The 27,411-nt window shown below is 37.5% G+C and overlaps 1 protein-coding gene across 1 annotated transcript; it reads right to left on the reverse strand.

Annotated features, from left to right (window-relative positions):
* Nucleotides 1–1,797: 1,797 nt before the first annotated feature.
* LOC114513596 (serine/threonine kinase receptor associated protein) lies at nucleotides 1,798–24,146 on the reverse strand. Its single transcript, XM_028532932.2, has 10 exons — nucleotides 23,705–24,146; nucleotides 22,698–22,833; nucleotides 15,253–15,334; nucleotides 14,633–14,705; nucleotides 12,130–12,226; nucleotides 11,104–11,241; nucleotides 8,787–8,923; nucleotides 4,189–4,338; nucleotides 3,561–3,626; nucleotides 1,798–2,863 (listed from the first exon to the last, which is right to left on the reverse strand). Exons 1-10 carry the CDS (start codon nucleotides 23,814–23,816, stop codon nucleotides 2,802–2,804), a joined length of 1,053 nt encoding a protein of 350 aa, XP_028388733.1. The 5' UTR covers nucleotides 23,817–24,146; the 3' UTR covers nucleotides 1,798–2,801.
* Nucleotides 24,147–27,411: the final 3,265 nt, after the last annotated feature.

Consider the following 27,411-nt stretch of genomic DNA (forward strand, 5'->3'; position numbering starts at 1 on the left):
ATCACAAAGGTATAAGGAAGACCAGGAGTATGGTTTCACAGAAGTGCAGTAAAATATTTCAAAAACAAGGAAGTAGACCGCCACTGAATGCTGCTGAAGATTTTAGTAAGATGAAAACAGAAAAGTAATCACTGGGTTAGAAACATGCTGGGCATTGGAGACTTTCACAAATCCAATTATAGGACATACATACTTCAACTTTTTGCTAAATTCTACTGTAGTATTTATTGCTAAGTGTGGTACATAGACTAATGGTCCCCCAAATATATCCATGTCCTAGTCCACGAAACCTGTGAATGTTACCTTACATAGCAAGAGGAACTTGGCAGACTTGATTAAGTCAAGGACCTTGACCTAGGGATATTATCCAGGTGGGTCCAATGTAATCACAAATACTGTTCAGTGAAAGAGGGTAGCAGGAGAGTCAGAGATTCGAAGACGCTATGCTATTGGCTTTGAAGGCAGAGGAAATCAGACCATCGGCCAAGAAATGCTGGTGGCCCCTAGAAGCTGGAAAAGGGAAGGAAACAGATTCCCTCCTAAGGTCTCCAGAGGAACGCAACCCTACCAGCACCTTAATTTCAGCCCAGTGAGACTCATTTCACACTTCTGACCTTCTTAACTCAAAGATCAATTTGTGGGTTTTTTTTAAATTTTTCTTTCTTTTATTGGTTTTAGAGAGGGAAAGGGAGGAAGAAAGGGAATTGTCAATGACAGAAACATCAATCTGCTGCCTTCTGCATGAGCCCTGACCAGGGACCGAACCCACAACCCAGGCATGTGCCCTGACCAGGAAATGAACCTGTAACCTTTTGGTTTGCAGGATGATGCTCCAACCGAGCCAAACTGGCCAGGGCTGAACTTGTGTTGTTTTAAGCCACAAAGCTGTACTAATCTGTTAACAGCAGCAACGGAAAACCAATACACAAAAGATACCCAACAGCAGTTCTTCCCATATCCTGCTGGGTATCTATGTACTCAGTATACACAAGGGTATAAAGAAAAACAAGATTACCCTTTAGAGTTAAACTAGTAAAATCCCTACAAGCATACTTTCTGTTGTTAAAACAAAAGTAGCAAATAATTATAAGAAATTCTAGTAATCTAGCGAAAGCTGAAACCTAGAATGACTTAACTGGGTAAACCAGTACCTTAAACTGTGCTGAAAGCACAAGAACTGCACAGCGTGTCCAACACATAAACCAGAGATCTGACCAACATGAACATTCTAGTCACGTAAGCATAAGGCATATTATGCCAGATCTTCATGGCCTGAAACCCTTCAACTTACAAACTTAAAACAACTTTTACAGATTCTAAGCCATATGCCACCCAGTGATAGTGCCAGCATGTATCTGTGTAGTTTTATGAAATCTAAGTATTCCCTTGGGTCATAAATTTCATAAATGCCAAGCAATCTCCTGATTCTAATCTGCTGCATATAAATCTCAACTTTATTTAGGACGAGTAAGACTCTATGATTGGAGTCTGGCAACCCATGGCACATGGGAACAGCGCTTCTACAGAGCACAGGGCCAGGCTTTCCCCATGCCAAACAGCTCTTCACCCTCTAAGGGGGCCGCAGTCTGCAGTGCTCTCTGCTGGTTACCACCAATCCTCAAAAACGTACATGCTTGTTGGTTATTTCTTTTAAAAGAAAGTTATCAAGGGTCATTCACAACATGAGTAGGAGAGAAAAAACAATTTGGCAGAGATGTTATTCATTGTTTGAAAGTATTTCTGAAGCACTGATATCAATACCGGTTCCATATTTTAATAAATGAATACAAGTCTAAACTCAGTTGATCCATTTTATTGGAAGGCTGGTAAAAAGGCTTTCTGAATGCAACCTGAACTTCAAGGATACAGTAAAATAAACACTGCAGGTCTACCATTACCCAACTTTCATAAAATTTGCTATCCATGCCTATATACACACAGGGAGGTCCTGATGTGCAGTAATGTTCACTGAATTTTAATAGATTTTGGGGATGGTAGGGTTTTGAGTAATTTTCTGCCATCTTTCCGCTAATTCTGATTTATTTTTTCTTATAGCTGGCCATGTATCATTTAAGTAGGTCATTATTCTGAAAGTTTGTTTAAGGCAAGTCAAGCATTTTTATCCAGTATAAGGAGGTAGTAAATGCAGCCTAAACAAACTCCAATAATTCAGTACAATAGAATTTCAAAATTAGGAAACAATGTTTACTACAGATTCTTTAATCAGATTGTTTTGATACAGTTACTATGTAGACGATTTCCATTTATAAAATCAAATTTATCAATTTTCCCAAGAAACACTGTTTTGTTTTAGAGGGATTTTATTTAGACAACAAAAACAATTAGATATTCAGAAGCAGTGTACAATGAGAGGTCAAACTAGTTACTTTATCATGTATTCCCCCTTCTTTATAATGAGCAAACAAAAAAATAGGCTTCCTGCTTTAAAGGAAAAGTCAGAAAAATAGGCCAATATATTTTTTCACCATAATAACATAAACAGCTACAACAATCTAATTGTAGTAAGAGAAATTGAATGTTGGCTTGCACATGTTCATGAAAAAGACAATAGGCCATCATACCACCAGAACATAACTCCACCTGCCTTCATCGGATACTCTTGCATTCTCACTTACAGGTAACACCAGGTTACTTCCAGCACTGGAGCAAATCCATATTCCCCAGTATTCAGTGCTCCATGTTTGTCTTAAGCAGAGACCAACTGCAGAAGGTCGATGCTTTTCTCTGCTTGCTTGTTTTAGTCCGTAAATTGTATACTACTTTTGGCATGTGCGTAATACTCAGGCCTTCACTTCAGGAGTTGAGCTATAGATCGAATCTGAATTCTCTGAAGCAATTTCTTCTACAATTACAAAACAAAACAAAAAATTCACATTAGTCAACTTTATAAAGGAAAGAAGGAGATGCACATTTCTGTGTAATAAAGGAATAAAAAAGGTTTTGGAGTTTCTTTTTTCAGTGTTCTGGTGAGAGAAAGCGAAAGAGAGTAAGTGCACATGACAGTGGTGATAGACTCACACCACTGAAAGAACAATGAAGAAAGAATTCGTGTGTTTTACCCATTACTCTTTCACACCATAACTTAACCTCCCAGGGGCCCCCCTTCTTGGCTAAATCTCCAATGACTCCATCACATCTTTGAAAGATCTGACTCCTTTTATTAGAACCCCAAACAATATGATATAATCAAATTGTAATGGGAAAGAACACTTAGTATATAATAAGTGCTTAATCAATGTTAAATAACCACCATAACTGTAACAACTGGTTTATTTATTTTAGCATCTGACTCGTAAGTTAGACTCTAAGTTCAGTAAGAATGACCACACATCAGTCGTTCCATACTGCATCCCTGTGCCTACTCTGCAATAGATATTTAAATGTCTGTCATATAAGTGTGTATATACAGATGCATAAATTTTATATTATTTAAGTATATTCATATTAATAAGTTTCCTCTGTCAATAAGTAAAACTCACGTTAACACTTCAATGTGAAGTCCCCTAGGAGTCTACAGAAGTTAACTCATTAGTATTTACCTAGCTCCTCTTCCGTTGTCTCTGGAAAACTGATCTTTGGCTTTGCCAGCTCACCACTATCTTCTTCTATGAAAAGACAAGCAATGATATGTGCATTACAATATTACCAGTAACAGAAGTATTTTATAAGCAAGAAGAGTAAGCCAAGACTATTCCAATCAATGAGATACAAAATATGATAGGAACCACTCCTTTTTTAGTAATTATAATAGTATGTCTTTCCTTAAAAATTACTTTCAGGTCCATACAACTACATTGGGACCAATAACTAACTACTTTTATTAAAAACACGTCTACCTTGTTAGTAAGGACCAGGAAGTAATACTATCAGAGATTAAATATATTTACTTATAAATTCCTCATATTGCACTCTAGTAAATTTTGAATTAGGTCCATTCCATTCGTCGAATCACCCAATGTAAAAATACAGATATAAAATAGGTTATACACAAAATTTAAACAAATAAAAGAACACAGTAGCCAATTTATAATCACAGGATTCTCTTTGTGTGAACCGTGTTACATAATTTAAAATCTCTGAGACAGAAACAGTGAAATGAAATTAATGATAAAAGTGACACAAAATTATATAAAGTTGAATTTGATAAGTCTGAACAAGAATGCTTACCAGGAAGCACACATTTCCAAAGGCCGTATGTTTTTCCTACTACAGTTTGCCATAGTCTCAAAGTTCCATCTTCAGAACCACTGGCGTAGAGTTCTCCATCGGGACTAAATCTCACACAGTGAATTGGACCAAAGTGCCCTTTGTAGGATTCTAAAAGAGGAGAAGGGCTATTAGACAATTTAATAAACAACAGATTAGGTACTGATACACTAAAGTAAAAACTGTCTATATTACTGGATTATACCTAATTAAAAACAAAAGGATTCTCATTACCAGTACATTTATCAGTAAGATTATGCAATTCTAGCACACATTCTGGTGTCGGACAGTCTCTCTTTCTAAAAAGAAAGCACAAACAAAAAAGCCCCGACACTTCATATATCAATAAGGATGAAGGAAGGGAATATATGAAAACCTCCCTAAATTCCCCAGAAAGTAAATCTCAAGTCTATCAGCTCAAACCCAATTTCCGTATCCTAAACTCACTGCCTATTTACCAGGGAACCACCTCTTCATTATGACTACAGAGAGCCACTAGATGGAGCTCTTTTACACACTTTGTCTCTTAATTTCCTACCAGACTTGAGTCTACTAGTCATTCTGTCACAGAACATTGAAATATAAGGTCAATAATGATCCTTACGTATTTTCACCTATGACATTTAATGAGAAAGTGTACAGATTAGTAGTAGTCATGGGCCTATTTAAGTCAAATCCTTATTTACAAACTTTTCCCATTTACTTTCTATTTCTAATGCCTCATCACATTAGTTTTCAGAGCTCTTCAGTGGACCAATGTTCTGTGTTTCCAAGTCTATTCACCTCAAAGACTCTCAAGCACCATCTTCCCCCATCTCTGTCCTACCAGAGAATACCATGAGAATCTTTATCATGAGTAAAAATTATGCAAGTAGAAAGAATAAGAGGTTTTGGAATGAGATGGCGAGGCCCAAGGTCTGGTATTCACTAAATGTAACCTCAGATATCAGGCAAATAATTTACTTCTCTTTTTCAAAGAGAATGATACTCTGAAAACTGACATTAAATAAAATTTTTTTAAAAAACCTCTTACTTAAAAGTCACTTTATATTTGGGTAATAAAGGGTGAACCATAAGCAATGAAAATAGATTCTTTATGGTCCATTTGCCAAGGTTCCATTAATCCAACCCAAATCCATCAGCCTTCTTAAAGAGACAAAACATAAAACTGTCTTTTACTTCTGGTCCAGATGGCAGCATAGGCAGACATGACTAGCCTTTTTGCACAACCACATCAAAATTACAACTGAAATGTAGAACAACCATCACTCAGAACCGTCGGAAATCAAATCGAATGTCAGTCTGAAAGCTACAGAATTGAAGAAACCACATCTATCCAGACTGGTAGAAGGGGAGCAGGTGCAGAATGGGCTGGTCCCTTACCCATGTACAGTGGGTAAAAATTCAGAAGGGCTGTATCAGGAGCGAGGAGTCATAGCCTCACACAGACACCCCAGCCCAGGGTACCAGTGCCAGGAACCAGTGCCAGTGTAAGTCCCCACAACTTCTGGCTGCAAAAACCAGTGGAAACTGAGTCTATGGGAGAAACTGCTAGAGCTCCAAGCAGTTCCTCTTAAAGAACCAACACACAGACCCACCTACTGGGACTTACTCCCTCTGAGTTCCAGCATCAGAGGAGCAGCTTGAAAGGTACCAGTGGTACAGAGGGAGACAATGAAATGTCTGGTATCAAGGCCAGCTGAGGCATGGTCCCCTTTCTAAACAATCGCCCCACAGAGCCAGCAGGCTGGTGCCGTATCTGAGACTCCATCAATCTGGCCAACACTGTTTGACCAGCCTTGGAGAACCCTAGAAACTTTACCTCACCCAGTCTACAGGCCCACCCAAGCTGCTTTTCCATATGAATGGCTGGTCTTGGCTCCTGTTATACAACTTCCTAAATCCTCTGAAACACGCAATAGCTGGCCTCAGTGAGCCCCAGGCTCTGCATTAGAAGCAGCCAGCCTCGATTCACAGCTTGGCTTCACCCAGGAATCTCCCAGCCCAGCACAAGTAGCAGCCAGCTCAGACTACTTTATAGCTCAGGCAGGGTGCCCTGGGTAAAACACAGGTGCAAGGTGACCTTGGTCTGCACCACCCTGGAAACCCCAGGGCCAACTCACCCTGTGCACAGCTATAGATCATGTGGGAACACCACCACCCTGCTTCTGCACAGCTGGTCCTCCACAGTGAGCAGAGGTTGGTGGCCAGTGGTCACAGCCAATCCTTGTAGCTGACTGGCCTGTGTAAATCCTTCCATTTTGATCTGCCAAGAGCAACCAAGGCTCACCTACAAGAGGGTGTGCTCAGCCTACACAAAAAGCACACCTCAAATACCCAGCTTGGTTGATAGGGAAGACTGTGCTACTGAACCCCACAGGACACCTACTACATTAGGCCACACTACCAAGACATGGAGTCAAAGCAGCTCTACCTTATACACAGAAATAAACACACGGACGCTGCCAAACCAGGAGACAAAGAAACATGGCCCAAATGAAAGAACAAACCAAAACTCCAGAAAAAGAACTAAATGAAATGGAGATAAGCAATCTATCAGATGCAGAGTTCAAAACACTGCTTACAAGGATGCTCAAGGAACTTAGTGGGGACCTCAGCAGCATAAAAAAAATCCAGTCAGAAACAGGGAACACACTAATTGAAATAAATAACAATTTGCAGGCAAACAGTAGAGTGCATAAAGCTGAAAATTAAATCAGTGATTTGGAACATATAGAAGCAAAAAAAAGACCAATCAGAACAAGAAAAAAGAATCCCCCCAAAATGAGAATAGTATAAGCGGCCTCTGGAACAACTTCAAGAGGTCCAACATTTGCACCATAGGGGTGCCAGGAGGAGAAAGAGCAAGAAATTGGAAATCTATTTGAAAAAATAATGAAAGAAAACATCTCTAATTTGGGGAAGGAAATAGACATGCAAGTCCAGGAACTGCAGAGTCCCAAATAAGATGGATGCAAAGAGGCCCACTCCAAGACCCACCACAATTAAAATGCCAAAGGTTAAAGATAAAGAGAGAATCTTAAAATCAGTGAGAGAAAAGCAGTTAGTCACCTACAGGGGAGTTCCCATAAGACTATCAGCTGATTTCTCTAAAGAAACTTTGCAAGAAAAAAGGGATCAGCAAGAAATATTCAAAGTCATGAAAAGCAGGGACCTACAACCAAGATTGCTCCACCCAGCAAAGCTATCATTTAGAATCAAAGGGCAAATAAAGAGCTTCCAAGACAAAAAAAAAAAAAAAAACCCTAAAGGAGTTCAACATCACCAAGCCCTTATTACATGAAATGTTAAAGGGATTTATTTAAAAAAAGATGATCAAAACTATGAACAATGAAATGGTAAATACAAATCTGTCAACAATTGAGTCTAAAAAACAAACTAAGCAAACAAGAACAGAGACAGAATTATGGATATGGACAGCATTCTGCTGGTTGCCAAGCAGGAGGAGGGTGTGGGGGAACTTGTGAGAGGTGAGCAGACTAAGTAGAGAATAGTCACAGGGATGTAAAGTACAGGAAATGGAGTAGCCAGAGATCTTACATGCATGACCCATGGACATGAACAAGGGTGGGAGGATTAGCTGAGGTAGTGTTGGTGGTGGTGACGGTACTGGGTGGAAAGGTGGCATGGGGGAAAATCAGGACAACTGTAATAGCATAATCAATAAAATATAAAAATAAATAAAATAGCTTAAAAAATGGTCTTTTGTTCTGTCTGTATCATTCTAACAAGCTTAGGTCATTGGGTAGCCAAGCAGGATAGCTAGAAACAAAGCGGCAGCTTACAGACAAAAACAAAAACCAAAAACCAAACAAACATAAAAGCTAAATACATTAGTTCACAAAGCAAAAGCTCTTTGGAGAGAAAGAACTTTGGGAACTAAAGTAGATATTGAGAGCCATACTACGAAATACCTAGTCCCTCAATAAATGTAAAGTTACAATGATCATTTACTGCAAATTAATCTTACATGCCTTTTCCTTTCCTTTATTGAGGACTATTATCATGAAAATGGATGCAAAAGTCAAGACTCTTAAAAAGAATAAAAATAAAATGAAAACAAACCAAAAACTCAACCTCCCTCCAGTTCAGATCCCCAAGGTATCCCTATAATAGTCTACAGCTATTTCCATATCCCAGTTCACTAGAGAATCTTGGGATTCCTATGTTGGCAAAGAGAGGGGGAGTTAGGTAGAAGGGGGCCACATACCTGCACTATACTTCAGAACAAATCTCTTTGTACCTGTTTAGTATGACTTTGACATAACCTTGCCTGCCCCCCAATAAATACACTGTACTATTGTAGAGAATGTCAGAATACAAATGAACTTTAGCTAAGAGGAAAAGGTAAATTCAGCATACTTTAAGTTCTGTAAACATTTCTACCCAAATGGATAAAAATCCTTTACTTTTCCATCACTTGGAAGCTGTAAGCCTGTAGTTAGCTGAAAAATTTGCTGGAGTGTTAATTACTAAAACCCAACATTTTGATAAAGGGAACTGTATCATTTTAAGGGAGGAAAAAGAGGACAACTCACCTAACTCTTCTCCACTATTATAATCATATTTATAAAGTTTAAAATCTTCACCACCTGCAACAAGAAATTCTTTCTCAGGGTGAAGAGATGCAGAATTGATGGTTGCAGGAGCTTCAAAGGATTTAATTGGGTCCAAGCTGGAAAAAATTCATATACATACTCATAAATTTTTAATCTCACATAAATAATACAAGGAAATAATTAGTTACATTTAACTGGTCCTAAATTCTGAAACCCAAGGAACAAGTAAATATTCATCTAGTCAAATGCAGCAAAATTAAAAAACAAAAACAAACAACCCCCCCCCCCCCCAATAATATTAGCACCAAAGTTCAAAAGGATTCGATCCCCAGGTGGTATTCATTCCAGAATACAAAGGCATTTCAATAGAGGGATTCCACATTTTGTGCAGTGGGTGCCTTCCTGGAAATGTTTGTATTGGCTAATTAAAGCAGTATTAATATATTGGGATTTTTTTGTTTTGAAAAAAATTTAATTCTGTATTGTTACCTTTCCATGACAAACATACTTTATCTTTGTGAACAAAAAACATTTTTACAGAGTAATGATATTAAAGAATTATTTACACAATATTCTCAATTGTTGAGAATTTATAAAGCTTCTGTCTCAGGATAAACTTTCAACCCCATAAAATATAAATTGCTAAAACTGGCTCACTTTTTACTATCAGGCAATAAAAGAAAAACTAAATTTGAGACTAGAGCTATCTAAAAATTCATCTTTAACAACAGCTTCACCTGAAGATCAGTGAGTTTGGACACTGACTGGCTTTCGTCCAACCCTAAAAATCATGAAGTCCTCCAATACAAAACATTAATGCATTCCAGCTCCCAAATGCCACCACCATCCTATTCCTATCATCACACACTACAAAGCATGAAAAGTAAAATTAGCCATGACTCATGTGGGGGATCACTGAATAGAACTTTCCAGCTCAAATATTAGAATATTCAACAGACCAGGAAACCCCTGCCACCAAAATACGACTTAAGGCAACAGTCTACAGCAGGACTGCGCGTGGCCGGAGCCAGGAGTGAGCAATTAACAGAGATGTGCAATTTAATGGCTCTGAGCAACAGTATTCCATTTTTACCAATTCGCTGGGTGTGTATGGACTCCTTTACATTCTTAATTGCTGTCACTTAAACTCTGAAAGTTGGCCCTTTAGATAAAAGTTTCAGAGTGCTAATCGGAGTAAAACATAGCACAGTCTTCGCGGTAATTAATTAAGCAACATGCATACTAAGAATTTTAAACATATTCCTACCCTCTGAACTCTACTGGAGTTCTTTTATAAGGAAACAGAGGTGCACCCCTAACACTCACTGCAATGTTATAAGACGGAAATAGACACACAATCTAGTGCAACCTAGAATGCAGTGTACCTAGTAAAAATGTTTTCCTAGAATTTTGAATGGCTAAGGATATTTTAAAATAAAAAATATACTTGTTAGGGTTCCAGGAACCAAAGTGGGTGTGGGAAACGCACAAATAAACATACTTGTATAGCAAAGAAAATAAAGCTACTATTAATATTCTGGAATCTATGGTTGTAGCACTATGGGTAAACTTTTTAAAATTGTATTTTCCAAATTTTCAACAAGAATATTTACTACATTTATAGTCTCAAAACTTATGTCTGTTAAAAAAAACACATTAGGTCTATATATACTTGGAATAGGGGGAAAAATGATTTCTCCAGAACTTTAAAGTGAAAACAGGAGAATCAAGATCATAGCGGTTTTATGTAGTAATGAACATTAATTACAGCACCAGTCCAGTGATTCTTTAAAGAAAAGTAAAATTTAAGTTAAATTTTATCCATCAATGTCCTAAATATTTGAAAATTAATTTGATTAATTTCTCTGATAAAAGTATACCAAATTCTTTATAAACACATTATTAATGGTGTGGAAACATTTCTTTCCATATTACATAGCAGTAATTTTCAACTGGTGTGCCAGAAGAATTTTTCAAGTGTGCAATATCAGATCATTAAATCAGGGAAACTGACCTCTTTTCCCTTAGATTATCAAATAAAAAATGACAACAGCCAACACAACAGACCTTCAATATGAATAAATCAAAATTATACCCATTTTTTCTCAGATCAGCAAAAAATATATTTTTGGTATGCCGCAGATTCTCAATTAGGTTTGTGTGCCACAGTTATATAGTACAGGCCAAAATGTGCCTTTTAAATTGTTTAATACCTTTTCATATATGCCTTCTAATTTTTAACTATTCTAGGTTGTCCTTTCTTACCAAAAAAAGTGAAGATATTTCTTGAACATACCTTACTGCACTATGAAAAGCAATAGATCGTCCATATGTTATTACCAAAATCTCTCCCTCAGGAATATATTCCATACTGCTAACAGACATATTAAAATTTAGAGACTTCACTTCTGTCATTGTAGCGTGATCCCAAAGGCTGCAAAAAAGAAGAAAATAAGGTGGTATTTACTCATTTAAAAAAGCTTGACTCCTAATTACATCTTCAGATTAACCAATAATCACAACTGTAAAACAATCTCCATTCCAACTTATAAATTACAGATGATACACAGAAGTTCTGGGTTCCTATACAAGGTCTAATCATTGTTAGCTTGTTGGTAAAGTCAACCTTAATATTTAAACACACTTCCCAAACAATTCAGCAAAACTATGCAAAAACTAAGACACTTATGCCCTAATCTAATTAACTTCAGTGGTGTTCTAAATAATGGCTCTTACATTTAAAAAAAAAGATTTTATTTATTTATTTTTAGAGAAGGGAAGGGATGGAGAAAGAGGGAGAAAAACCGCAGAGTATGCTTTTGCCTCTCATACACCCCCTACTGCTGACCTGGCCTGCAACCCACGCATGTGCCCTGACTGGGAACTGAACCAGCGACCCTTTGGTTCACAGACTGGCACTCAATCCACTGAACCACACCAGCAAGGGCTGGTTCTTACATTTTTGTAACTCTGATGATGGCTATGTATCTGACTATGTATCTTTCCATAGAAAAATACATCATTTTTTTCTATACAAAATTGTGTATAGAATTTCAGGGATTTCACGGTCTCCCTATAGTCAGCCTGTCCCTGACCCAGGTAAAGAGCACCTGTCTATAAGGTGTTCATGGTTTTAACTGTCTTGTAAATTCTACTCTGCTTGTAATAGCAAATGGATACCTCCAGAAGAATGTGACCTATGTGCTGAAGTTTTAATGTTCAGAGACAATGCTTCCTATATAATAGTATAGAAAGTATTTAAAATATGAGCTCTAAGGTCAAATACTTTTCAAACCTTAAACAGTAAAGAAAAATTCCTTACCGGACAGTTTTATCATCGGCTGAAAGAATCTGTTTATCTTCACTGCACCACAGAGCCTTTTTAATACCAGAAGTATGGCCGCTGATTTCCTTAGGTTCTTAAAATATTAAAATATATTTGTTAATATTTGATCTCCAAAACTGAACAATACTGGAAGAATTTAATATGTAAAAAGAAAAAATACTTTTTAAATTAGACCACAACTTTATAAAACTTAGCACAGTTCAAACTTGCTGTTTACACAGAATACATTAAATTTTTCTATATTGGAATAAAAAATTTTCTGTACGACAAAGAACCCAAGAACTATGATTTTAGATGTAGCAAAAATAAATACACCACTCCCTCCAGGCTAGTTTTCTGCTTTCAAAAGCATTACTGTACCACAATAAAAGAATAACTAATGTGGCATAATTTAATAAGAATATGGACCAAGGAACAAGGCAGCCAGAGTTAATGCTATACTATCACCAGTACTGGGACCCTCATCCAAGCCACTTTTAGTAGTAACAGAAAAAAAGGGCAAGAGGGTGGGGGGTGGGCAGGGGGAGGTGTACAGGCTACAAGGAGAAAAGAGTATTGAAAAGCAATGCAGTCTTCTCAAGAGTACAGGGTGGGTCAAAAGTAGGTTTATAGTTGGAAGTACATGAAAGTGTATTCTTGTAATATTATTTCTTAACTATTATTATTTTCTATACTTTTGCCCCACCCTGAATTTCTACATGGAGAGCAAAGCATCAAAAAACAAAAAGAAAAAGGAACCTTTCTCTGATGGAAGCCTTCCTTTCAAAAGATAAAAAAAAAAAAAACCACTCATTGTTATCTCTGGGAAAAGCAGATGCTGGAGGCAATGCTATTCAACACTATTGACTTTGGGCAAGTTACTTAACCTTTTGAAGACTACAATTCTTCAATAAAATGGTAATTCCTATACCTCATAATTTGAGTTTAAATATCAAATGAGAATATACATCTAAACTTTCTAACCTGGTCTCTGACATGCCAGTAGAATGGAAGAAACCCTTTCAAAAAGCAGCTTTGAGAAAGGTAATAGATATAAAAATGTGCCCTCCCCAATAAACCCTGAATTACCTTGCTGAGTCAGATAAGTACACTTTGCTATCTTTTTTGGCATAAAGTTATCAAAGAGAATAAAGATAAAAACTTTTCATAATCTAGAATCATCTTGTTTTCTCACCTTAGAAATGCTTTTAGAAAAGGTATCTTGATTAAATAGTTACTTAATTACCAAAGTAGCTTTGCCTTTCTTAAAAACTTCCAAAGTTGATTTATGAAAAAATATTATATGTTTATGATACAAAATTTAAGATACCAACTAATACATAACAAATACAACAAAATCCTGTTTATCATATATTGGTAGCTTTTAAATATATATTATGTGGCTAGGGAGGCATTAAAATACTACAAAACAGAGGTGACTCTCTGGGGTAAGAAAGAAAAGGGGTCTTACACTTCTGTAAGAGGACAGAATTCAGAAAGGAAATGAAAAGATTTCACCGCCAAAATTCTTTAATGTGTATATCATAAACCTTATTAACAAAATCTAAAAACAAATGACAAATTAGAATACAATAAAGAAAACTTTAAAATCAGTAAGAAAGAGATGAATATCACAATGATAAATGGACAAAGGGTGTAAACAGGTAGTAAGTTCACAAACCAAGAAATGCTGTTAATCAATGGAACTGATCAATGGAATTCAGTAGTATTTTAATCTCAAATTATTTTAAAAGTCCACAGTTCAAAAGAATTATTTTCCTTCTATTAAACTGGAAAAGATAAAATTAGTTATCAGTATTTGCTAGAACAGGTTAGCTATTGATGTATTTTATACTTTGCTAGAGAGAACTTTGGTAATATCTATCAATGGCTTTCACGTGTAGCTCCTTTTATTTCAGCAATTCTATTTCTGTGTAGTTACCCTGCAGAAAGAATTGTGGAAATAAAAGCAACTATAAGGATAATACTGCTTACATTTAAAATTTGTAAATAGCCCAAATAGGCTATAAGAAATTGGTTAATTTACCTATTTATAGGGAGACATAAAAAAATTATCAACTGCAGATTTAAAAAATTCTTCTGATTAGCTAACACATTCACATGGTTCAAACATCTAAATATATGTACACAGAGAATCCTTACCCTTCTCACCTACTACAGATAACTATTCTTTCTTACCAGAAGGTAGTAACACTGTTATTTACCCTTAAAAACTTAATATAAACTTAGTAACATAAAAAATTTATCAGTGTACATTTTTAAACTATAAGGTTATATAAGTATATTATAATAAGTCAATATTCAGAAATATATCTGCATGGAAAAATGGAAAGTATATGAACCAAAAATTAAAGATGTACACAGCGATTAATACTGAATAAATTACATTTTAATTTTTTGCCCCACGTGAACATGAATTAGGAGAAGTCATTTAAATTAAAAGAAAGTAAAACCATAAACACATATAAATTATGCTCACCTGCTTCTGGTTTGTTCATGTCATATATGCGTAACAGTTTATCCTGTCCCCCAGTTAACAAGAAATTACTATCCTGAAAACACAAGTAAAATGTTACTAGAGTAACCACTATAATGGTTGTTATCTCTTTGAAACTTCTTGAACATCAAATAAAATCCAAACAAAGCTCACATATCACAAGAGATACAACACATGCCAATTACTTCTGAGAAGATGCTAGAGCATTTATCTTTGTCATTAATGCCAAAGCCCTTTACACTTCCTAGTCCAAATATTTTCTACCACCTACCAAATAAATTGGTTCTATCTGCTCTGATCCTGCCCCCCGGCCCCTTCCTGAGTAGTAGTTCTTCAATCATCTCAAATTTATCCTCTCCCTTCTGAAAGTAGTTGGGGAACATTAATTGGGCATTTAAAATGTTTGTTGCTATTGATGGGGGACTGATACAAGAGTTCCAGGGTATTTTAAAAGCCTCATACATCATTAACCAAGCAAAAGTAAATATGTATAGCTTAATCTACAGTCAAATTAAATATAAGCCAATAAACATCCCAAATTTACCCCCCAAACCAAATATACAAACAATTCAACGCCTTTAAAAAATTCCATTTTCTGATACCTGCGTGAAATCTACAGACTTGACAATGTGTTTATGAGCCAGGGTCATCAATTCATCTCCTGAGACAGCATCCCACACTTTGCTAAAAATGGAAAATAAAATTAAGATAAATGTAATGGTAGTTTTGATGACTAATTACCAAATAATTTAAATATGTGAAATGTTCCATAAATGCACTATAAATCTCCGTATTTTTAATACCCTTCCACTGTGAAGAGTTCATTTGATAAAATATTTAAATAAGTCTAAGGAAAAGAAATTTCTCTGTAAGAGCCACGTAACCAATCTAATTTTGACAGTAGAAAAGATCTATAAATGTAAGTAAATGCAATCCATGAACTAACACATCCTTACTTTTATTTTAGTCTACGGCCATATTTTAGCAAGAACGCAAAGTGTTTTAACCAATTTTTAGTTTCACCTTTCCAATTGTTTTCTCTACTTTCATGTATATGCAAAAGAAAATAAGAAATCCTTAAAAGAATTTACAGAATAAAAGGCCTGATACAAGTTGTGTAAAATTTTGTATCAGCACAATAGAAAATATTCTCCCCACCTCTTCTTCAAAGTTGACTCTCAAATTCTCAAATGTTATAGTCCAAGTAACTTCCTCCCAATATATTAGCCTTTGATCATATAATACTAATACTGATTTTTAATCTCAACTGCATGTTTCCCTGACCCACCCCAACCAAAAATATATGTGGTTGTGTCTATAAACATACATTTTGCCTGTATGTTAGGGAATAATGGTTAAATAATACTTTACAAAATACTGTAAGGGGTTCCCGCCAAATGCAAATGCTTAAATTTGCATACAAGAACTATTATGAGTAAACAGCTATGCTCCATAAAGGTTTCCATTTTATAATTGACATTTCCAATAAAAAATGAAGTAAAATAAAATTTAAAAAAATAAAAAAAGAAAATCAAGATGTATGTTTCCTTCATTTATTGAATAAACAAACAATACATCAAGTATATATCCTACGTCATTCTAGACTTAGTGCTAGGGCACAAAAGGGAGAAAAGAAATGATCCAAAGTTTCTGCCTTAGTAGAGCTTTAGCTGAGGAGAAAGACATCCATTAAATAACACATTAAATAAACATCATTAAAATACAAACCTATGTAGTTCTAAACACAGAAAAAAGACACACAACTAATTGTATCAGAAAGTCCAGAAAATCTAAACAATGAAAGCCAACAGTCTTAAAGAGCAAGCAGACATACACCACAACAACAACAACAAAAAACGGTACTGTAGACAAGCATTAATAGCATGTACAACAGTAAAAACACATGAATGACCATCTAAGAGTAAGAAATACTAATGATATAAATCTTACCTATTACATATTTTGGTCATGAGTGGCTCAATACACATATTCTGAGAGAAATAAAGTCAACTCTGAGTAGTATTGATACTAAATTCTCAGGCATTCATCTCTCTTTGCAAAGGAAACCTGCTCCAATGTCTCCCATTTCCAATTCAACTCTGGCCCAAGCCTACTTTCCTGACCTCACTTTATATTACTTCTCTGAATCTGGCCATGCCAGATTACAAACCATTCCTCAAACAAGCTGTGGGTTTTCTTCCTAAGTCTTCATAGAAACTGTTCCCAGCTATCCAAAGTCCTATTCCTCCTCAGGGCTCATTTCAAATGCTATCTTTTTATGAAACCTTTCCTTTACCTGACCTCCAGGAATCATCCTATCTTTTCTTCCACAGAACACAGCTAGATCAGTAGATTATGTGTTTAATTTTGCTTTGCTTTTATTTTTATCATATGTTTACTCTTCATCACAAGGAAATCAGTGGTAAGATTTCACAAAGATTAGGACTCCGGACTGTTGAAATGAAAGGAGGTGTCAAAAGAGAGAAAAATAGCAAATACACCTGAAACTTCTAATTATTCACATCATGCCAAGTCTCAAAGACACTCTGGGCAATATCCTTTGAAATACTTTCAAGTATATTCAACGATCTCCAAAATCTCCTTAAAATCTTATGATTCTGTTTAAACCACGTCCATTCACTCATAAAGAGGAAGGTACTGGCGTGAGCAAAGCAGTATAACCCAGGAGGGCAAAGTAGTCTTTTTCCTCCTATTTAGAAACACTACTAAAGCTGAGGATCACACTCTGACAAAGCATGTTCCTTCTCATCACTTGTACCAACTTTGGCATATTTCCATTACTTAGAGTAAGAGTCCTCAAAAGGGTGTAGAGTCCTCAAAAGAAACTGGAAGAACCTGTTTCCTGATGTATTTTTCAATCTCCAGGCAATAAACCTGTGTTAACTAGCTGGCTGCAGAAGGCAAATGCAGACCATGAAGCACCTTCACTAATGCCCTTTCATCAGCTGATGCAGCACTTATTTCATGCATAGCTGCTCATGAAGTACTCATCATCTTCCTAAACTAGATACCTCTTATAGTCCCATCTCTTGCACACAATAATCAGTGCTATCTATTCAATACTTTTCCTATTCTGAGAACGGACTTAGCACAAGTCTCAAAAGAGGGGCGGGCTATTTAACTCCCTGAACAAAACAATTTTAGGGGGAACAAAAGGGCCTATCTTAACATGTTGACCAAGTTATCAAAAAAGACGTAATACCACCTTTGATTTACTGAGAACCTTATTCAGAGAAAAAGCAGATCTTTCTATTGACATTTACAAGGAAAAAGGTGATCATACACTGTGGTTTCCTACAGTATATATAGATTGCTGGGCCCAGCCCTACCTCCACCTAAACACTCTGTGGAACAGAGCACAGGAATCTTCTCTACGTCTGGCACTCTGTCCTGGTGACTTTGATGGGAGGAAAGTGGAGGCGCTAAGAGGGTCATGGCAAGTAATGTTAACACTAGCTTTAAAAATTAAAAAATATATATAAAGAGGACAGTGTTTCAGGGACAGTGTACTCATGCCCAACCACCTCAAGATAACATTCTCAACTGACTCACAGATCAGCTCTGCTGATACAAGCATAAAATTCGCCTCTGAATCAGCATGGCATTAATGAATTTTCTGAGAAACGTAAGAATGAGGGGCAAAAAAGTTGTTCCTAAGACTGATTCATACCAGCTAAGATTAATCAGGTAAGCTGAGGGAGCTACTCTCAAGCTGGACCCGGTTCTGTAACAGCAAGGCCCAGGCCTGCCACTTAAAGAGGGGAGCACAGGCAACGAGCGCACACACTCCCACACTCACAGGCAGACACAGAACAAATGAGGGGAGAGCCTCAGCTACCGTTTATGGAGCACCTACTACATAAGAAACACTATGCTAGAGTCCAGGGATGTAAGTGGAGGAAGACCTCTGCGATTCTCCCCGTAACAGCATTCGCCCTGCAACCATTTTACGGATACAAAAACCAAAGTTTACGGAGCATCCCATGATCGAATACAAAGTGTGGCCAACACGTGAACTCAGCCATGCGTAATGTGAAGGCTTACACCTTTCCCACTGGATCATGGCACCTAAAAGCCTTAACTGCGGGGGGGAAATAGCATTCCTTCTTGATATTTATATCTACTCAAACTTCTTTGCATGAAACCAAGAGGTTTCATGGTTTCAGCCATATAAGTTACAAAATAACATATATTTTGGTCTAGTTACAGGGTGGTAGCTATTATTGTTACATATGAAACACACTGCTATTAGATTTCAGGCAATATTCTAAATAGTAGGGACACAAATTCATTTAATACTCACAATCAACATTTAAGGTAAGCGCTATTACTATTCTCATTTTTACTGACAAACCTAGAAAAAAGGAGGTTAATTAAATTCCCAAGGTCATGGAGCTCTTAAATGACGGAGCCAGAACTTAAGGACAGAGCCCAAGTCTAAACCAGCATCCATGCTTTTAATACCATTTGTTAATATAGACACAGACTTGAAATGTCAAGAAAGAACAGAAACAACACAAAATACCTATCCACAGACTTCTCTCCAAATGTATGATTTTGATTATTAATGGTCTGTAACTGACCTAGCCAAAGATAACTGTTCCTCTAGCAGCAAGATAAAATCCTGAATACTCTTTTCAAGAATCTGTTAAGTATTTAAAGTGCTATTTTCAAAATCTTCTCTCTGCATTTCAGAGTAATTATCACATGAATAGTAACTTCTATTTAATGCCCTTTATTTCTTTTCCTGAGGACTGGCATTACAATTTGGCCAAATGAACAAACCGAGAATCTTCACAGGTTTTAGAGACAGGCATCCTTCCTAACAAGCTTTTGCACAGGTCCCTTAAAGGGGAGAGCAAGTTCTGGCCAGTAGGTGAGTTGGTTAGTGCGTCGTCCCCACATGCCAACGTTGTAGGTTGCATCCCTGGTCAGGGCACATGTAAGAATCAAACAAGGAATGCATAAGCAAGTGGAACAACAAATGGATGTTTCTTTCCCTCCCTTCCTTTCTCTCAAGAAATCAATTAAAAACATTTAAAAATATAAAAATATCAGAGCAAAACCATCAAGCAGGAGGTGGTGAAGCATTTTGCTCATGTAATTAACACTGTTAGGGCCAGATAACACAGATTTAAAGTTAACAAAAATGGATCTTTCCAGAACTGCAATTCAAAAAGCTTGTCTTTTAGTGCTAATGTTGAGTGTCTAAATCTTGTTTTATTTGTATCAATAACTTAATTATATTTCATTTAAAATACCATTTTACTGAACATTAACTTAGCACCACCAGAACAAGACCTAGTTTCAGTAATGACATTTTTAAAATCCACTTACCAAGTATTTAAAATCCAGGGTTACTAACCCTAATTGTCTACCTGTTATAGTATCAGTGACACTCATTCCCAATGCCAATGTTCCAGAAGCAAAACCAAAGGGATCTATAACTCATCCATCCTTCATTCTTCTACTTTAGAAAATTTCCTCAAGTTATTTATTCAACAAACACAAAGTATTAAATAAGACAGGATACGAAAAATGTTAAGACATGGCCCTTGACCTCAAAAAGCAACGACACATAGACCAGTTGAATGCTGTGAGAGTGCCAGAAGTTCTAACACAGGAAATGGTGTGAGCACAAAAGAGGAAATAGACACTTTCATCTGCCAGCAATCCCGAAGTTTTCCTTGTCTGAGCATCCCTTTTATTTTCTACTTGGACCTCCATAATTAACAATCAAAGGAGTCTGTCACATGATAAGCACGCATGCTGAATCTAAAGCAACATCTGACCTGAAGTTGTTGACATTAAAGGATATACATATAAAAACAAGCAGTTCCTTATTTTACCAATATTGCATACAATCACAACAGGGCACAGCATGAAGCCTTACTGTGGTTATGAATAAAGATAACACTCACTTAAGATGCAGAAAAAAAGTTCATACTCAAAATGACTTTTCTTGTTAATCTCTCAGCACCTCAAATTTAACCCTATGTAAGCAGTGTATCTCCCTCTCCTTCTTTAAAATTTTAATTTATTTTTAAATTTTATATATTGGGTTGGCCAAAAAGTCTGTTTAGTTTTTTCATAAAATAAAAGACAAGTTTTTCATTTTCACCAATAAGTCTATTGATTTGGATCTTTTCAGTATGTTGGCTATCTCCCACATGGTGTAACACCGATTGGTCTCAATTAATGTCTTTTTTTTTTAAGTTAATCTTTTCAGTTAATGTCTTGAATTGATTATTGTGGACTTCAACTGCTCCACCTGACCATAGAGCATCCATGGAGCACTGCCCAGAGAGAAGTCTCCAGCACAATACTTCATAAACCACTTTTGACACTTTCAATCAGTCACAGCACTTTCTCCATCCGCTGCAGAAATCCTTTTTGTGTGTGTGTTTCACTTGTGTTTCTACCTTTCTTGATATCATAAAGCAAATAAGCCAAAAATGTTGAGTATTTTCTTCCGTCTTCTATATTAAAATGCCACACAAAAATTCACCATTTTTATAATTTTTTTAAAAATGCACACTGAAATGACAGCTGTCACAATACAAAACTGTTTCAAATAAAGTTAAAGACAATTAAGTGCCTACTAGAGCCATGTTACAGAAAAAACAAACTTTTTGGCCAAACCAATACAGACAGTAAAGTTCACTCTGCACAACACAAGTCTCTGAGTTTCAACAAATGCATAGTCACATATTCACCACCACAATCAATGTGCCTTTATTCTTCATAATAAACTTGGTATGTTAATTTGCTTAAAACAAAGGAGTAACACATTTACACTTGCTCTTCAGTGTGAAATTGTCTTAGGGGAAAAAAAACACACAGTACTTTTATTCTCCAGACTCTGAAGTCTAATAAAGTCTATGAATATGTACAACAGCTCTTCAAATTGCCTTCATTAGCTTAAACATTTAAGGGTCTGCTAAGTCACAGTTAGGAACCAGAGATAACAAAATTATATAAAATATGACACATGCCCTCAAGGGGAAAGTGAATTATTTCAACTCACTCCAATAACATATGCAAAAGCCAAAAATCAAAATAGGTAAGATGTATTCTGGCAACAAGTAATATAATTAGACTGTAGGGCATATGGTGTGCAGTGCCAAATTTTAAAGTTCCAGCAACTGAAGTTTAACCTTTAGCCCAGTGCTTCTGAGGCAGCACATTAGTATCACCTAGAACAACGTTTGTGAGGAAAAAACAACCTGATACTTGCATCCCAGACCTAATCAGAATTTCTTGCATCTTACACATGCATCTGAGTATTTTCAGTGTTCCTCGGGTTCTTCAACTGTACACACAAGGTCAAGAACCACTGACACAGCAGAGGAAAGACAGGAAGATTACTAGATAGAGAAGTGACATGATGAAATCTGCTCTTAGGAAGACAATTGGCAGCACTGTGGGAGATCACTAGACAGAAGGAGGCTAGTGGCAGGGATCTGAACTAAGGCAGCAGCAGAGGCATAAGAAACACTGTAGTGGAGGCATTCTGCTGGTAGAATCAGTAAGGAAGAAATCTTGATGTTAGGGAAAAATAAAGAACCTTAAAAACTTAGAAAATGAAGAGTAACTTGGTTTGTGAGTTTTCAGTATGTCTAAAGCCAGTTAATGAAAACTGAGAGTGGGATTCAGCTGAAATATCTGGGGTCACCAGCACTCTAGAAAGTCACAGGGGTGTATTTATCACTGAGGAAGCATGTGTGGAGCAGCATTTCTAAACAAGACCTCCAACACTCACTATCGGGAGTGCTTGTCAATAATGTGGATTCCTGGGTCCCAATCCAGACATGCAGAGTAAGTCGCTTCAGTCTGAAAATTCTGAGAACCACTGAAGAGAAAGCAGCAGACAGGACGGACCATGGGGGGAATTTTAGTGAGATAAACATCATGTGGTCTGTGTGGTGCTGAATCAGAATTTAATGAATAATTGAGAATGAAGTTCAATTATTTCAGAATACCACCCACAAAGACCTCCAAACCTGGCCATTTTGGCTATACTTACGCTGTGAAATCTGCAGCAGCTGTAGCTGCTTTGGTGGCATCCTTATTCAACGTTGCACCCCAAACAGCACCCTTATGACCCAAAAAAGTTCCAATCCAGTCTCCTGTATCCCCCTGGCGTAGCATAGGTTTACCATCTAAAAAACATTTAAAAAGGTATGTGATTTAGCAGTTTAGATTATTTGAAATCTGAGATTCAAACACCAAATGGTCAGTTTCAATAACAAGTGGAAAACTGCATCTGCTATCTAAGTATTCTCATGCACTGAGGTCACTAAGGGATATTCAGAAATAAATTAAGTTAACTACGGGGTGGGGCAAAAGTAGGTTACAAGATGTCTGTATGGAAAATAATACAATTAATAAACAATAATACAAGAATAAAATGTTTCACATACTTTTTTTTACAAAAGTAAACCTACTTTTGCCACACCCTGTATATATAAGTGAACTAAATAAATTAATTAACTGAAGAACTGAGCTCTCTGGGCATCTGTGTAACTCGGTGGAAAGAATACTGATCTGCATCAAAATCTAGAACTCAGTCTCATTTTGGACAAACTTGTTAACCTAAATCTCAGTGCCTGTATGAAATACGGGGCTAATACCACAAAGGAATATCCAATGAGGTAGTGGGGGTGACAAGTCTTTGTAAATTAAGGTAAGGAATTACTACTTAGTCTGGCCTAGTTTTTCCACTTCCCAAACCTTTGAAAGACATTGACAGTTTGCTAGGCCGGGAGTCTTGACAAGTGAGCAGTCCCGCTTCTCCAGAAATAGCAATAAAAGTAAAATGAAAAGCTTTAGCTGGAGACAATCCTTAGCCTTGTTAGAGGCGTCACAAAAGCTTCTCTTCGCTCCAGCGGCGGAATCCCAGACACTGCTCCTCTGACCCCCATCTCCAAGGCTGGGGTCCTCACAACCCCTTGGGCACCGGGGAGTGCTGGCTCCCCTCCCTCTCCGCCCAGTCCTAGCCCTCTGGCCACCCGGATCAGCGGCCCTGCTTACCTTTGCACGCGCTGATTAGGAAATAGCCATAAGGCGTGATGCCACTGAAGGCCAAATCAACCACAGGCCGCGTGTGGCCGGAGCAGGTGAGCGGAGTCTGCCTCATGGCCATGGCGGCGACGAACCCAGGGAGCGGGATGGAAAGCTGGGGTCGTCTCGTTCTTTTTCTTCTCAACCGCAGTGCCTCCGGCTCCTCAAGGCCCCCGCCCTGACACTGGCGATGGCCCGGGAAACGGGAAAAGGAGGCCAATCCCGAGATACCGAGGTAGGAAAGGGTTAGGGATGGGTCCGGGAGTCTGCGACCCGCGACCAACAGCCGCGGAAGGAGGGAGAGGGAGGGAGGAGGGAGGAAAGTAGGGGAAAGGGAGAAGCAGAGCACCGGCGGCCAGGACCCCCACCGTCCACACCGCCACCGGCAGGAAGTGACGATGACAATGACGTTAAGGGTCCGCCGGAAATGGCGATTCGGTGGGAAGGCGGGCTCGCTCCGAAGGAAAGAGCGTGTGGGACAGTAGCGCGCAGGCGCGAGTTCGGCAGCCTAAGGGCACGTGACGCTGTCCTGGCGCGGGCTTGGTTGGCGCCGGGGGGCGCTCTAGGCTCTTTAGTGAAGTCCCTCTTTGCTGAGCTCTGATCAGCCCCAAACAGCTTTGCTGGGGCTGGGCCAAGTTTGCCTCGCGCGGAGTTGCCCTGCTCTGCTCAGACCCTGTACCTGAAGGGTCCTGTGGATTATGCGCGGGGTATCTGAACATGTGGACTATAAAAACCAGAGTTCTCAACGGCGGTCCAAACCAGCAAACAACGTCTAAGAACTTTTTAAATTTTAATAACAACTATATAGGTAGCACCTCTGGGATTGTTTAAAAGTAAGGCTCAAGAAAATTTCCCCAGCCACCCCTTCTATTATGTAACATTCCTGTACTGCTAGTATTTTAAACATGAGTGTTATGTGGCTTTAAATACAGTTAAGTTCAAATCACTTTTCTTTTGAGGAGTTCAGAGAACTCTAGAACAGTGGTCTAGTTTTATTAATACGTTAATAAAAACCTGAGCCCGCGCTCTAAATATAGATAATAACTTGTAATTTACATACATGAACATTATACCACATAGGCAAAATACTAATGCTAGAAGACTGTAAAAACTAAATTATAAGAAGAAACTGTAGTATGGTCCTCCTGCAGGCAACCCACTTCAGGTATCCGTTGGTCTGATTCTGCTGAAAGGTGAGTGGGAAATAAAGAGGATGGCACAGAAACAGATTCAGACTGCAATGAAAATCTCAAAAAGTCTTGTCCAAAGCAAGTACCTTGCTTAACTCACATTTCATTGGTGAGATCTGGGACACGTGACCACTATGTAGCCACAAGGGAGTCTGGAAAATATAGTCTAGCTGGGTATCCATGTGCTCAGGAAGACAAGAAGAATAAATCTGAATGCAGCAGAAAGAGGGTTGGGCAGTTACCTATTTTCATTTGCTTTCTTCCCTTTGAGTTATATGTTTTCTACTGCACTCTGTGCTTTCCCCACATTTTTTTTTTTTACTTTCCTTTGAGTCAATTCTCTTTCTTACTGCTTCACATGTAGTTTTTTTATATCCTTTGTTAACCTAAAAATAAAAGGTTAAAGTTAGAGGCAGCAAGATTTATTTGAGATAAAAAAAGAATTGCAATTCTTGGAAGCACTTATTCAGGCAAAACCCCAAATAGTGTTCCACTTAGGAAGTGAAGACAAGGGTATTTATGACAAAGGGATGGGAAATAATTACATGAATAGAAGGAAGGAATTTCTATTATGTTAGTTAGCCAAGGAAGGAATTTCTATAGGTGCAAATAAACTAATTCTTCAGGTACACGTGGATGTCTTTATTTTCAGTCTGGTAGCCAGGATATATGCTTTCCTGTTAGTTGTGCAAACTGTTGTTTGAAGCACACCGTTGCTTTGGCCAGTTCAAAGGCTGTTTTGTCCCTTTCAGACATTCCACAGGTTTGAGGAGTAAGGGGGAGAAACAAGGCAGTTTCTCTGGGATGGCAGCTCCAATTTTATTTTGAAGTGGCTCCATTTATATTATGTTTCATATAGGCATGTTTTGTTTTTGACTTCAGTTTCTTTCAACTCTGCCCTTGCATCTTCATTTGTTTTCACATTATTTCTTATTTTGTCTCTTGTTATAGAGTTCATATTTTTACTTTTTAAGAGGGTGTAGGGAAGTTTTCACTAAACATTTCATTACTTTAGTAATTCTTGTATATTTATATTTCTTTTATTTAATAACAATACTTTTTTCAATGCAGAGATCCCATACCACTAATATTTAAATGGTGATGTTTCTATTAATTTAGTCTGTTATTTGTATAAGAACAGTGTGTGTTCTTTTAAAAAATGTTTTAAAAATATATTTATTGATTTTAGAGAGAGAGAGGAAGGGAGAGCAAGAGAGAGAAAGAGTGATTTGAGAAAGAAACATTAATTGGCTGCCTCCCATACATGCCCCAACTGAGACTCAAACCCACAACCTAGGTATATGCCCTGACTGCAAACTGAACCGTCAACCTCTTGGTATATGGGACAATGCTCCAAACAACTGAGCCACACCAACCAGGGCTAGTCTTTTTGATTCTCCTCCCTTTTTGATTGGAAAATGTTTGGGTTATATTCTTATAACTTTAGCTAGAAGAATCTATATTAGTTTATGATTTTGGAATGAATCAGCTGCTTGTAGGGTGAGAAACTTCAAATTATATGTTAATGAAGAAAAGGAGGACTTAATTTGAATGATTTTGGTACTGCTTCTACTAAGTGTTTTGAACAAAAAGATCAGCTGACATAGTTTTGTGAATAGAGGTAAAGATACAGATACATATTGTTTGATGGGATAAAATGAGATTCCCTTCCCCTTACTATCACCTATACTTTTCTGTGAGGAAATATTACATTGTCAGAAAGAATCCATTTGGAGCTAGCACTGTTTTCCCTAAATGATTCATAAAGAGAAATTCCAATCTAAAGTGATAGTTCTAGTGATATGGAAATGCTCAGGGGAAAAAACAGAAGATGCAGGTCCAGGAATTCAAGGATTATTTTTTTCTCAAAAAGAACAGAGTAAAAGTCACTTCGATATGAAGATTATATCTTCTTCACATAATGCTAGATCATGTTGTGTTGGGAAGAAAATTAACACTCATGGAAGTGAGTTGCCCTCTCTTCCACTTAGCACTCGCTGGCCAAGAGTGGAAAGTGGCAGGAGTGCTCACTGATGAAGAGATTGTATGGCATCAGATCACTTACCATCTTTATCTCATTATACAGAGCCCACAATCCCCCTAGAAAATTCATGGGTTTCTCTGGCAAACCCCAGGCCAAGGAAAGCTCCATCACGTCTGGACAAAGCCCATGTAGTTTAACCACACACAATGATGTGGCTCCTTTCTCATTTGGAAAGCCATTAAGATTCCCAAAAGAAATCGGTAGGGACTCCAGAGGATGAAGGCTAGATCAGGGTCTGCAGAAGGAAGGTTAGAGTTTGAAGAAATTAAGATCAGAAACAAGTGGTGGCCATCTGAAGGCCTAAATGCTGAGGGCTTTCCCTCCTTCCTCTCTCCCTTGTGTGGTTCAAGAAAAAGAAGGGAAGCCACAGCTCCTCGTTTCTTCTCCTTTGTTGAGGTTGGGAGTGCTCCCTTACCTCTTCTATATCAGTAGCTGTTTAAATG

Source organism: Phyllostomus discolor, chromosome 2 (assembly GCF_004126475.2).
Source record: "Phyllostomus discolor isolate MPI-MPIP mPhyDis1 chromosome 2, mPhyDis1.pri.v3, whole genome shotgun sequence".
Lineage (NCBI taxonomy): Eukaryota > Metazoa > Chordata > Mammalia > Chiroptera > Phyllostomidae > Phyllostomus > Phyllostomus discolor.